At 45.0% G+C, this 14,671-nt stretch overlaps 1 protein-coding gene across 3 annotated transcripts in view; it reads left to right on the top strand.

Annotated features, from left to right (window-relative positions):
- Positions 1-2,579: 2,579 nt before the first annotated feature.
- The window catches only part of CAMK2A (calcium/calmodulin dependent protein kinase II alpha), a 303,342-nt gene continuing 291,250 nt past the window's right edge, over positions 2,580-14,671 (top strand). Inside the window, exon 1 of one of the 3 annotated variants that reach the window (XM_040345018.1) lies at positions 2,580-3,280. In XM_040345018.1, coding sequence (XP_040200952.1) covers positions 3,219-3,280 — 62 coding nt within the window. In that variant the 5' untranslated portion in view covers positions 2,580-3,218. The remainder of the gene's footprint in view (positions 3,281-14,671) is intronic. The other 2 variants (XM_040345016.1, XM_040345017.1) reach the window with 2 other exon arrangements.

The raw sequence follows: 14,671 nt of genomic DNA, 5'->3' as shown, positions 1-14,671 counted from the left end.
CCTCCCAACTTTTTGACATGGGAACGAGGGAGAATTATACAAAAAAATTATTACCTAAACACACAAGTGCTTTTTTTTAACCACTACCATTCCTTATATTGGCTTTTAAAATTTGCAAATGCAGCTATTTACAAATTGGATGAAATGTTTTGCACTGGGAAACACTTTCTGAAAGAAAAAAAGTGCATTTTATATACAACTATATAGATCAGACCAAAATGAGGGACAAATTAGGAGGAAATGCACAAAGTGATGACTGAGGTATCCTCGCTACCCCTGGAGTTCTCCCCAGATCAATATCCCCTTCATCTCTCAAAAATTTCCAAGAAACTATACGGTAGCTCAGTGGCGTTGCATATGATTAATGCAGCCAGACTCTGTATACCTGTCCACTGGAGAGCTGTGGTGCCACCATCTATTAAGCAGTGGGTGGCACGCATTAACCACTTTGCATTGATAGAGGAGCTGATATACACCGCACAGGATAGAATTTCCAGATTTACCTATGTCTGGGAGGACTGGCTTAAGTTTCGAAGCTCTGCGGCTTACCGTGAGTTGACACAGACTGTTGGTTAGACGTGACTTTGTTGCACAGTCCGGGGCAATGCTTGGTTAGTGATGCAGTTTGCTTGCCCTGATACCCAAATGAAAAAGCCGGAGAGGGTAGCAGGTGGTTCCCCCACCCCCTCCCCAAATACGTGCATTAAGAATACCTGGCAGCAACCCCCCCTTTTTTTTTTTGTCTTGTTTTGTTTTGTTTCCTTTCTTTTCTAACCCGTTGACCTTCCCTCTTCTTTCCTCCTATCTTTAGGGTATAAGGGACTTGCTGGGAGAGGACGATGGGAGGATGGGTCTACCTTTAGGTGAACCTTCCTCCCATCCTTTTAGGGGTTTGTGACTTTTTAGAGAGAGACACAACAGCGAAGAGAAGACTTAGACCGGGTGTGGTGGCTCCCTGGTCTGCCATGCCGGGACAAAAATCACTGGAGATAGTCTAGACTCACATGATCCTTATTAATGGGTGGGGTACCTAGCTCCTATGCTACATATGTTGCTGTTGCTCATGCTGTTTACTGTAAATCCTGTTTGGGCTTTCTAGGAATGCGCTATATGTAACTGTGTCCTACATGTAAATGGAGCTCCTTGGTCTGTATGTTCTGTTTTAATTTCTGTTGATGTTGTTGAAGATGCCAGTTAAAAATGTTGGTCTTTTTCAATAAAATCTTTATGGAAAAAAAAGAATTAGGAGGAAAGAGGGACTTTGTTTCAAATCAGGGACAGCCCCTTGAAATCAGTGACAATTGGGAGCTATGACATATTGTACATTTTTTTTTTAACTTTTATCTATGTGTACATTATTTGGGCACTACTGAACATAATAGCATACCTTGGGAATGGATAAGAGAAATCATAGGAGTTCCTGCAGCTTCATTATCAGCCATTGCTGCCTTCTCTGCAGGCTTTTAATTTAAAGTACACCTGCCATTCAAAATAATTAAGTAATAATTAAGTAAAACCTTGGATTGCGAGCATAATTCGTTCCTGAAACATGCTTGTAATCCAAAGCACTTGTATATCAAAGCAAATTTACCCATAAGAAATAATGGAAACTCAAATGATTCCTTCCACAACCATTTATTCATATGTCCTCCAGTTTATAGTCCATATAAAAAGATTATAGGGATGCCCATGCCCAGAAGCTACTTATGAAGCGAGCTTCAATGGAAAAACCTGGTGAACGTAACCTCGCTTTGCTAGAGCATTGTGAAAAAACGATGGTGTGTAGGCAACTTCGTCTTTGAAAATTGAAGTTTCAAAAACGTCGTTTTTACTTCACAGAAAATGTTTTTTTTTTTCATCACATAAAGTGATGGTGTGTATGCGGCATTAGAGTCGCCTCTCTTCTCTGTTATACTCAGTTGTGACATGATGTTACTTGCATATCAAGACATTGCTTGTATATCAAGTCAAAAGCTTGTCTTGCAAAATACTCTCAAACCAAGTTACTCTCAAACCAAGGCTTTACTGTACTCCCATGCATGAGGTTCCAGAATACATGCATTTCCTGCTGCCCCATGGCACACAACATATACATCCAGATACCAAAAAGAGTGAATTTACTTCCTAAAGTAAAAAGCTAAGAAAATGCGATGGCATTATATGGCAGCTACAGTGATTGCTGTTTCTTAAACACATTGGAGCAGAAAATTCTGTTCTCTTGAACAATTAACTTAGCAGGAAATAAAATGTTGCTTGGAAACAATTTGATACCTGTCTATTGTAAAGTATCAATCATGGTTGCCATGGTAACAACATCCTGTCTTCCTGGGGACCGACGAGGAAGCTGTTGTTACCATAGCGATCCCTCAGCTAGTACAGAACAGGGTCACTGTCCATGCATATAATTTGGATAGATCTGAGATGCTGTAGCAACACCAGTGTCCTTTGTGTGTTCTGTGCCTGTGATTGAGCTCTACACTCACTTAACATCCTTCAGCATTAAAAAAAAAAAAAAAAAACTCGGGAGCAGTGTAAAGAGGGGGAATGATGTTTGGGAAGTAGTTGCCCTGGCAACAGAGTTAGGGCGTTTCAGAGGGTGGTTGCTATGGATATGTGGATGCTGACGACGGCTGATAAGGTTGGGAGGACAGATCGGCTTCATGCTTATCTGCAGGCTTGTCAGTCAGAGTCCCTGCCTTCCTCACCTTCACGATAGCAGCAGGGACCAGGCAGAACAAGCGTAAGCCACAGGGAGAAGAAAATATATACATAGGTCTAGGTATAGTGCCAGGCAGCCTGCAAACAACATAGCGTGGGAAGAGCAAGAGAAGCAATACAGACTGAGAGAGACTCAGTAATTAGTAGACTGAAAGGTGACCGTGGAGGAAATAAAAAAAAAGCGAAAGCAACACTTGAGAGATAGCTACGTGTGAGAACATTTTTATGTCTTCAATTTAGGGTAGGTGGAGCACGTGTCAAAGTGAGAAAAGCGTAGCGACAAGAAACCAAGAAGAGGGCGAGAGAATAGAGGGGGGCTAGAGAGGCATTCAATCACAGGGGCATATAAGAAAAAAAAACAGACTGCATCTTTTTGTATTTCGAAAGAGCTTCTGCTATTGTACAACGTGAAGAGGGTGCACCTGTCCTGCCAGCTGCTTGTGACATCTCTATCCTGCTACTACTGAACATCTCTGGGGTTACTGCAGTGTGAACAAGCCATGGCTACCATCACCTGCACACGTTTCAGTGAGGAGTACCAACTGTTCGAGGAACTGGGAAAGTAAGTTGCATATTTTATGAAAGCCCTACAGGTCAGAATAATAGGCAAGTCATGTTTTAAGAAGGCAATGGTGTATTATCACGAAAAGTGACATTTTGCAAAATTCATGTTTTAAGAAGGCAATGGTGTATTATCACGAAAAGTGACATTTTGCAAAATTCATGTTTTACGAAGGCAATTGTGTAGTATCACGAAAAGTGACATTTTGCAAAATTCATGTTTTTTATACCTGCTTTGGTGATGATTTTGGAAAAGTTTGGCAATTAAAAGGTAGCACTGGGCTTTTTTAAGTGGCAAGTGTACCTGAGGAGCCTTCTACTGGGTGGCATGTAGGGCTTAAAGATTTGATTATAGACCTGTTTGTTCAGGGGCTGTGGGGTGGCATGTTGATTAGAAGCTTCTAGTAGTGGCATATGGGCTTCAGGTGGCATGCTGACAAGGAGCTTCAAGAAAGTGGCATTTGAAATTATGTCAAGTGGCATGCTGACTAGGAGCTTCAATAAAGTGGCATTTGAAATTATGTCAAGTGTCATACTGACTAGGAGCTTCCATAACGTGGCATTTGGACTTGTTTTTGGGTGGCATATTTACTAGGAGATTTTAGAAGAGACATTGGAGCTGTTGTTAGGTGGCATGCTAACAAGCGGCATCTAGAAGTAGCATCTGGGCTTGTGCTAGATGGCATGTTGACTAGGAGCTTCTAGAGGTGACATCTAGGCTTTTGCTAGGTGCAATGTTGGCTAGGATTTTCTAGAAGTGACATCTGCACTTATGCCCGGGTCCATATTGACTAGGTGCTTCTGTAGGTGTTCACTAGGAGCTTCTAACAGAGGCATTTGGACTTGTTTTTGGGTGGCATGTTCACTAGGAGCTTCTAACAGAGGCATCTGGACTTGTTTTAGGTGGCACATTGACTAGGAGATTCTAGAAGATACATTGGAGCTGTTAGGTGGCATGCTAACAAGTGGCATCTAGAAGTAGCATCTGGGCTTGTGCTAGATGGCATGTTGACTAGGAGCTTCTAGAGGTGACATCTAGGCTTTTGCTAGGTGCAATGTTGGCTAGGATTTTGTAGAAGTGACATCTGCACTTGTGCCGGGTCTATATTGACTAGGTGCTTCTGTAGGTGGTATGTGTGATAAGATACATCTGTTTAGAACCATGTGTGGCAATAAGCTTTCATAAGAAGCATGTGTGACAGTGGCATTTGATAAGATGCATGTATGGCAATGAGCTTCTATAAGTGATATGTGTGCCCAGGAGCTTTAGTAGCTTGTAGGTGGCATGTGCCTCTCTTACTTGTTCTTCTCTATTGTAAAACATGGCTGTGTTTTTAGATAGGGGTCGTAAATATGGCTTAAATCTACCTGTCGAAATCTGTGTTCCTACTGGGAAAGAATGCTAGCCCTTGTAGTTCTATTGTTGTACCCCAGTCATAGCTATGCTTGATGCACAGTATAACCTTAACAGGTAATGTTCAACATTATTAATAGTGATTTAAACTGCTTACTTGTCTTTGGTAGCACTCTCAACCGGAAATAGGGTTGCCACCTCATCCCTTTAAACCCATACACATATGAATTACACAAGTTCTGAGGCTAATTTAATTCAGATAAGGCACCAAGTGAGATTAATTACCACCTTAATCACCCACAGAACCCGTCTAATCAATATGTGTTCGGGTTTAAAGGGATGAGGTGGCAACTCTAACCGGAAAGCACATTTTCTTGTGCTGTGATATGTAGGACTGGTGCTGAAATGCAGAAGAGCATACACAATACACACGCAGAGTGTTGGTCTAGTAATCAGTTCCCATCGGTGACAAGTTCCTCTTAGAAAATTGTCAGTGGCATATGGCTTTACAGCGTACAGGGAATTGGCTCACTTTAAAAGAATCAAGGACATCCTAAACCTCCCAACTGGCAGAGAGTCAAGAAACCTGTGCTATCTGACTGAAGACTGACAGCATTTCCTGATATATTATATGCATAAACACCATGTAACTCCTATTTATGGATATATCCAACATAATCCCAAAAGGAATTCAGCTTATCTATAGCCATAATATGCTAATTACACCCGGGAATGCATTTCAGATAAATGTCAGTTGAATAACCCACTAAATTGTATTGCTTTACAATAACTTGGTTGCTGCACGCTACAAGTATAGAATCTGTGGGGTAGATTCAGATAGATCAGTGGATCTTTAGATCCGCGTAATCTATCTTTACGTTCCGCCAGCGCAAGTTTTTGAGGCAAGTGCTGTATTCAGAAAGCACTTGCCTCTAAAGTTGCGCCGGCGGATCGTAAATCCCCCGGCGGAATTCAAATTCCGCGGCTAGGGGGAGTTTACTATTTAATTCAGGCGCGTCCCCGCACCGATCGCACTGCGAATGCGCCGCCGGCTAAATTTCCCAGTGTGCATTGCTCCAAATGACGTCGCTAGGACGTCATTGGTTTCGACGTGTACGTAAATTACGTCCATCCGTATTCGCGACCGACTTACACAAATGACGTAAAAAATAAAAAATTCGACCCGGGAACGACGGCCATACTTAACATAAGATACGCCGCATATAGCAGGGGTAACTATCTGCCGGAAAAAGCCGAAAGCGAACGACGTAAAAAAAAAGCGAGGCGGGCGTTCGTTTCTGAATCGGAGGATCTCCTCATTTGCATATTCGTCGCGTATACAAACGGGAGCGCCACCTAGCGGCCAGTGGGAGAATGCAGCCTAAGATCCGATGGTGTAAGTCACTTACACCTGTCGGATCTTAGGGAGATCTATGCGGAACCTGATTCTATGAATCAGGCGCATAGATCCGACCGTCGGATCTCAGAGATGCGACGGCGTATCAGGAGATACGCCGTCGTATCTCTATCTGAATCTGCCCCAGTGTATGCGCTTTGAAGAACTCAGAAAGCCTATGATAAATGGCTTAATGTATTTATTATCACTTTGTTAAAAAACTATACAAAAAAAAATCAATTTAGGTCTGTGTTGCGGAACCTTTTTTTTTTATCAGGGCCCCAAGTGTCATGGTACAGCTTTATGGCATGTTGGTGGGTTTATAGAATTGGTTTGACAAAGAGTCCTTAAGATGAACGAAGTGCAGTTGCTCACAGCTACTTATAGGGGATTTTACCTTTTCATGAATTCAGAGCAATTAAAGAAAATTGTTGGTTGTTAGGTAGTGGTTAGCCTATTAAATAATAACACGACTGTCAATGTGTTATCGATCATGACTACTCTTTGATTATTAAATGCCACCACCGTCAGCCCACCTTTGACTGTGGACTGCTAAACATAAAATTCCCCAAATTATATGAAGCTGAACTCCAAACAGCTAAATTTACAGATAAAAAACATACATGAAAGCTGTTTTACTTACATAGTTACATAGTTAGTCAGGTTGAAAAAAGACACAAGTCTATCAAGTTCAACCAAAAAAAAAAAAATAATACAATTCCATATACACAAACCTACACCCACAGTTGATCCAGATGAAGGCAAAAAAAACCCCAGAAAAGCATGCTCCAATTTGCTACAGCAGGGGAAAAAATCCCTCCCTGATCCCCCGAGAGGCAATCGGATTTTCCCTGGATCAACTTTACCTACAGTATAAGCCCCCATTCACAGCTAGGCGTTTTGTCGCCTGTAGCGTGACGCCGCAGCAGCCCCGAGACGCTGGAGGGATGAAAACACATTGCCCTCTATGGAGATGGTTCACATCTCCACGCCAAACGCCGAACGCCGTACGCCTGAAAAAAAGTCCCAGACCTTTTTTTCAGGCGGCTTTCGGCATACGGCATAGGAGATGTGAACCATCTCCATAGAGGGGGTGAGGCTGCATTCACAATCGCAGCGTTTTGTCGCCGCAAATCGCGGTACAAAAGACCGAAATTTGTTGCCGCAATTCGCGGGACAAAATGCCGCGATTTTGTACGCCTAGGTGTGAATGCAGCCTAAATGTTAGTACTCAGATATATTATGTACATTTAGGAAAGAATCCAGACCTTTTTTTAAAGAAATCTACTGAGCCACCTCTGGAGGGAGTCTATTGCACATTTTCACAGCTCTTACTGTGAAGAAACCTTTCTGTATTTGGAGATGAAATCTTTCTTCCTCTAGACGCAAAGAGTGCCCCCCTTGTCCTCAGTGATGACCTTAAAGTGAAACTTGCCAAGGGATTCGGATTTTCTGTCTATCTAGATCTGAGATTTTCACAGTTCTTTCACACTGCACAGCCCTAGAATGGGAGGGGTCTTTCTTGCACATTTTCACTTTCACTTACAGGTCTTCTTCTTGCCCATACCCTTTGACTAACTAACAGATCCTAGTCTGAACTCACCTAAGTTATCCTGCCAGGGCGTCCCCTGGTATACATGCTGCGGTTCAGGGAATGCCTTGGCCACTTATGATTGGTGGTGACTGGCGGGAAAGCTCAGGCAGGTTCAGATTGGGATCATGAACACACCTAAGCTCATCCCTACTAACCAGTGAAAGAAGCAGTACACTGATAAGAAAATCTTTCTGTCAATCTGCTCTCTCCCCCTATCCAAATGCTCCTTGTACTGTAATACAACTGATTGGCTGCTTGTGCCTTTTCTCCCTTCTGTATCTTGACATCAAAGATAGAATGAAAAAGCTTACACTACAGGTGAATTAATTGTCTTTATTGTAAAACCACAACATCACAATTGGTCTTGAATTTTTCTGAGGAGTTAACTGGTAAATGTGCAATTGCTTGCATTTTGATGACTGGTTCACTTTAAAGTGGTTGTATAGTCAAATTTTTAACTTTTACCTACAGGTAAGCCTATAATATGGCTTACCTGTAGGTAAAAAAAAATATCTCCTAAACCTTTACGGTTTAGGAGATATTCCCCTCGCAATGAGCTGCTGACTGCTGGGCACAAGCACGTACCTGTATGTCCTCTTTAAAGCGGGAGTTCACCCATTTATAAAAATTTTCCCCTTTTCCCCTTAGATTCCTGCTCGTTCGGTCTAGGGGAATCGGCTATTTGTATTAAAATATGATCCGTACTTACCCGTTTTCGAGATGCATCTTCTTCCGTCGCTTCCGGGTATGGGTCTTCGGGAGCGGGCGTTCCTTCTTGATTGACAGTCTTCCGAGAGGCTTCCGACGGTTGCATCCATCGCGTCACTCGTAGCCGAAAGAAGCCGAAACGTCGGTGCGGCTCTATACTGCGCCTGCGCACCGACGTTCGGCTTCTTTCGGAAAATCATGACGCGATGGATGCGACCGTCGGAAGCCTCTCGGAAGACTGTCAATCAAGAAGGAACGCCCATTCCCGCAGCCCATACCCGGAAGCGACGGAGAGGATGCATCTCGTAAACGGGTAAGTAATGCTCATATTTTAAAACAAATAGCCGATTCCCCTAGTAAAAACGAGCAGGAATCTAAGGCTAAAAAGTGCCCTCTAAGGGTGAACCACCGCTTTAAGTGCCCAGCCGTGGGTCGCGGGGGCGCGCCCGCGACCCGGTCCGAAGCTCCGCGGCCACGGGACCCGCAGACCCGATCGCCACTGGAGTCCCGCAATCGGTCCTCGGAGCTGAAGAACGGGGAGAGCTGTATGTAAACACAGCTTCCCCGTTCTTCACTGTGGCGCTGTCATTGATCGTGTGTTCCCTAATATAGGGTAACACGATCAATGACGTCACACGTCCAGCCCCCCCCCCTACAGTTAGAAACACAGATGAGGTCACACTTAACCCATTCAGCGCCCCCTAGTGGTTAACTCCCAAACTGCAATTGTAATTTTCACAGTAAACAATGCATTTTTAATGCATTTTTTGCTGTGAAAATGACAATGGTCCCAAAAATGTGTCAAAATTGTCCGAAGTATCCGCCATAATGTCGCAGTCATGAAAAAAATCGCTGATCGCCGCCATTAGTAGTAAAAAAATAATAATTTATAAAAATGCAATAAAACTATCCCCCAAACCAATCAATAAACGCTTATTGCGATTTTTTTTTTACCAAAAATAGGTAGAAGAATATGTATTGGCCTAAACTGAGGAAAAAAAATTTTTTATATATTTTTGGGGATATTTATTATAGCAAAAAGTAAAAAATATTGTTTTTTTTTTCAAAATAGTCGCTCCATTTTTGTTTATAGCGCAAAAAATAAAAACCGCAGAGATGATAAAATACCACCAAAAGAAAGCTCTATTTGTGAGAAAAAAAGGACGCCAATTTTGTTTGGGAGCCATGTCGCACAACCGCGCAATTGTCAGTTAAAGCGACGCAGTGCCGAATCGCAAAAACTGGCCAGGTCCTTTACCTGCCTAAAGGTCCGGGTCTTAAAGCGGGAGTTCACCCGAAATTTTTTTTTTAACATTAGATTGAGGCTCATTTTGTCAAGGGGAATCAGGTGTTTTTTCTTAAAATCGAAGCAGTACTTACCGTTTTAGAGATAGATCTTCTCCGCCGCTTCCGGGTATGGTCTTCGGGACTGGGCGTTCCTATTTGATTGACAGGCTTCCGACAGGCATCCGACGGTCGCATACATCGCGTCACGAGTAGCCGAAAGAAGCCGAACGTCGGTGCGGCTCTATACGGCGCCTGCGCACCGATGTTCGGCTACTTTCGGAAAATCGTGACGCGATGTATGCGACCGTCGGAAGCCTGTCAATCAAATAGGAACGCCCAGTCCTGCAGCCCATACCCGGAAGCGGCGGAGAAGATCTCTCTCTAAAATGGTAAGTACTGCTTCGATTTTAAAAAAAACACCGATTCCCTTTGACAAAACGAGCAGGAATCTAATGTTAAAAATTAACTTTTTGGGTGAACCTCCACTTTAAGTAGTTAAGATAGCTTTGGTTTTGGGCTCCCAAAATGTATGGTTTTGTATTAGACTCTGGGGACAGATCTGGAAAGACTGCTCATACAGATTATACCAATACTTTTCCTCAATGTTTATTGCTAACTTATGAGTTTGATTGCCCAGTGTGTTGGCGGATTTGCTAAGCGCCAACATATTGCTCTACCTGCTTCTGGGACTATGTATGCATGCTGGAATGTATGGCATTGATTTAACCCACGGTACTGTGAACAGCTAATTAAGTCATTCTTTTTTTTTTTCTTTCCTTGTGCGGAAAATCTGCCCCCTCCCCTTTGTGTTTTTTAAAGCAGCACAAATCCTGTTGCTTTTAACAGGTTCAGTATTACGGAGGTCATCATTTCCATAGGATGTCTTTATCTGCTCCAGCGTGGCTATTTTCAATCCTCAGAGGCATTGAGACAATTGTTAATTTAAACATTGATGGTTAAGCCCCCTGAGAGAAGCAGGTTTAAAAGCGCGCAGGAGGAAAAATGAATTTCATACACCCCCAGATAGAATGGATGTTCTGACAGCCTCTTCCCACCCACTGCAGTGTAATGACATCCAACACAGAAAGCCTTAATGGGAGACCCCACGCTGCTCTCAAACAACCCTTAGAGCTTTAGCAAAGGAGCAGAATGGTATTTTTCCGCTTCTTCGTTGATGGGCTGAAGATTTTACAGCATCAACAAGTCACTCTAAATAATATGGCATACTAAAAAGACCTTTGAAAGTTTTTGTGTCTTCCGTGTGGGTTTATTTGTATTCAATTGGATCTCAAGGCTGCTCAAAAGGGTAGTGTGCTTTTCATTCGACTGGTGGAGGAAAGAGCAAAATTGACTCAGCACGGCTCCGCTATCTAAGTGTAATACAAACGCCGACTTGTTTATTGAGCCTGTGTTGCCCTGGCCAAAAAAAATTGATTTAAAAAAAAAAGGAATAAAAACATTTTTCAGGTTGGAATTCTAGGCAGCACTTCGGCAGGTTCTTTTTTTTGTATCCTGTAAAGGCTCTGCTTTGTGTAAAAGATAGACTCACCAGGCAGATATTCATCAATCAATTGACCACCAAGTCCATTATTTAAAGGCCCAAGTGAACCTAAGTTTAATTAACATTTTAATTAGCTAAATCAATTGCAGGTGCATAAAAAAATAAATAAACAAAGTGTGCAGTCTTATAATTATATTTCTTCAGAAAACAGCCACATCCCGCAAGCTGCAGAGGAGAACCCTTGCGTGATAGAAGTGGTCTCTCTCCAGAGGTCCAAGGTGCTAAGACAAGCCTATAGCTCTGCTATATAGCTCATTAGACAGCCATAGAGCTGGCTGTACATTGATCAAACTTTGACCATTTCAACAACGACTGGCTGAATTTCGACCATTGTGCGGCTGTCCCCACATTTTAAAGAAGTTGGTCGTTTAGTCGACTTCCGTCAAAGGGACATGTTGGAAAATATTTCATCTATCAGCAGCTGTAGCCACTCAGGGTGCAACTGTTAAAATGAAATATCCAAGCGGGGGTTTCTCTATTTATCTCACTGACTGAACGAAAAAAAATCGACTGTGTATTGGCAGCTTGATTCTGACTTCACGGGAGGTTTATCAGACTTTTGCAGAGAGACCACTGCTTCCACAAAGAAAGCAAGGGTCCTCTTTACAGCAAGGTTCCAGGGGACAAGTGTTTCTACTTAGGCTGTGGGTGCTTTCTGAAGAAAGGTAACTTTCACAGACTACTCATAACTTTTGTTTTGATGCACCTGGTATTTATGGGGTCACAAATATGCAGTGCCTCTAGTGGCATGGCTGGCTGGACCTTCAGCCGCTACTGCCAGTGGGAAGCATAGGGTGATGGTGCTTAAAAGGAGCAGTTAATGGACTGTGCCCCTTTTAAGGTCGCCCTCCTCACACCTGTATATGAAAAATGTGGCTGCCCAGAAGCAACATGTCTGGCAGCCACAGGCAACAGAGAAATGTGGTCAGTAGCAGTGTTGGGACATGTAGCACTAGGTATAAGAAGTAGGGCTGTGCCCTGGGTGCCTGCCCTGCCTGATGCCCATGCTGCAGACACTTTGGGGGGTTTGGACCCCCCCATACCCCTTATCCATGTTCCAGTCTGTCCCCGATTTAGAGAGATCTTGTCTGTGTGGCCTTCTTACTTTGTCAAAATCTTCTCTGCCAGGCTTGTGTATTTAAAGAACACAATTATAATTGTATTGCAGCTTACTAGCCCTTAGATGTGGTGTTGCATTAGTTTGTTATTTTTCATGCTTTTTTCTTTTATTTTCACTTCATGGTCCTGCTGGTAACACACTTCTTGACCCAGGGTGAAAATGCTCAATGACTCTCCTGCACCTCTGGAGAAGCAGCTTTTTCACCCTGGGCAGCTTTTTTGACTATCACGACCAGGCCCGGACTGGCTATAGGGCACACCAGGCATTTGCCCGGTGGGCCGGGGGGCTGCTGGGCTGAATGTGCTTCGGGGGCCAGGACTGAGCTGCTCCTTGAGCCCCCGCCGTTTACTCGGCCTATATGCGGCCGCCATTGCAATTCGACTGTCGGGCCGGGGTGGAGACTACACGCTACCTGTGACCATGAAGAGGGACAGGAGACGCGGCCGCTAGACAGGAGGAAATGTGAGTGTGGCTCTTCATGCGTGTGCCTGGATCGGAGGAGCCGCTGCATACACACAGTAGAAGAATCCATCTCTTTATTTTTCGCCTACAGCCTTTGAACGCCTGTTTTTCATTCTCTCCCTCCCGTGGGCATTCAGAGGCTGTAGGAGAAAAATAAGAGATGGATTCTTCTAATGTGTGTATGCAGTGGCTCCTCCTATCCAGCTTCTTTCTACTGCCCCCTAGTGCTCTCAGGCTCCTACCATGCTTACAGATGTGTCCCTCCCGGCTTTCATGCTCCCCCACTACACTCCAGCCTCCCCCCAGTGATCTCCATCTCCCCCAGTGATCTCCAGCCCCCCCAGTGCTCTCAGGCCCCCCCAGTGCTCATCAGTCTCCTGCACTCTCCGGCAACCCCTAGTGCTTTCCAGCCCCCCCCCCAGTACTCTCAGGCAACCCTGTGCTCATCAGCCCCCCTGCACTATCCGGCCCTCCTAGTGCTCTCCACCCCCCATGCTCTCCAGCACCTCCCAGTGCTCTCAGGCCCCCCTATGCTCTTCAGCACCCCCATGCTCTCCAGTGTCTCCCAGTGTTCTCAGGCACCCTGTGCTCACCAGCCCCCCTGTGCTCATAAGCCCCTTGCACTATCCGCCCCCAAGTGCTCTCCAGCCCCCCTGCTCTCCAGCTCCTCCCATTGCTCTCAGGCCCCCCTGTGCTCTTCACCACCCCCATGCTCTCCAGAACCTCCCAGTGCTCTTAGGCACCCTGTGCTCATCAGCCCCCCTTTACTCTCAGGCCCCCCAGTGCTCTCAGGCCCCCTGTGCTCATCAGCCCAACCAGTGCTCTCCAGCCCATCCTAGGGCTCTCAGGCCCCCCTGTGCTCTTCAGCACTCCCATGCTCTACAGCGCCTCCCAGTGCTCTCAGGCACCCTGTGTTCATCAGCCCCCTGTACTCTCCGGCCCCCCGTGCTCATCAGCCCCCTGCACTCTCCGGTCACCCTAGTGCTCTCCAGCCCCCCATGCTCTCCAGACCCTCCCAGTGCTCTCAGGCACCCTGTGCTCATCAGACACCCTTTACCCCCCCGGCCCCCCAGTGCTCTCAGGCCCCCCTGTGCTCAATGGCACAACCAGTGCTCTCCAGCTGTTCCCAGTGCTCTCCACCCCCCTGTGCTGTTCGCCTCCCACGTTCTCTGCCCCTGCTTTTACTCTCCAGCCCCCCCATGGTCCACACCCCTTCAATGCTCTCCGACCCACTCTGTGCTCTCCAGACCCTCTGTGCTCTCCGCCCCCCGTGCTCTTCACCGTTGTGTTCTCTTTCCCTGCTTGTGCACTCCAGCCCCCCATGGGCCCTGCCCCCTCAGTGCTCTTCGACCCCCCAGTGCTCTCCAGCTCCCCTGTGCTCTCTGGCTCCCCCTAGTGCTCTCCATCCCCCGTGCTCTTCACCCCTGTGCTCTTTGGCCCACCTAGTGCTTCCCGGCACTAAACAAAAGGAGGTTCATTGCTATGGTTGACATACCATTTAAGACATCAAGTTGGCCTATGTTGACTTTAGTAAAAAACCTCTGTCCTGTGTTATGTGATCATTTTTGTGAAAACTGCTGCTAGAATGCATTAGAGACAGAATGTTCTCTGCTTTATATATGTGGTTACCATCCACCTGTAGAGACCACCAAACAAGATACAGGAGAGAGGACTATAAAAAGCCTTGTGACTCCTCTCAACATTCCCTTTCTTCTAAATATAGCTACAATTGTCTAGAGATGGGAAGAAAAGGGGAAAAACATAAATAGGTTATTACAGTTTCTAAATGTTGGGGCTTGGTGATGCCCCCCACTGACCCTGTTTTGGTATGTACTGGCCCAAAGTAAATATGAGCCCTGGTTAGTAGATTAAATTACCAACTAATATTGTGATATCTACCAGGGATTCCC

This window comes from Rana temporaria, chromosome 3, assembly GCF_905171775.1.
Source record: "Rana temporaria chromosome 3, aRanTem1.1, whole genome shotgun sequence".
Lineage (NCBI taxonomy): Eukaryota > Metazoa > Chordata > Amphibia > Anura > Ranidae > Rana > Rana temporaria.
This window is presented reverse-complemented; position numbering and strand designations above follow the sequence as displayed.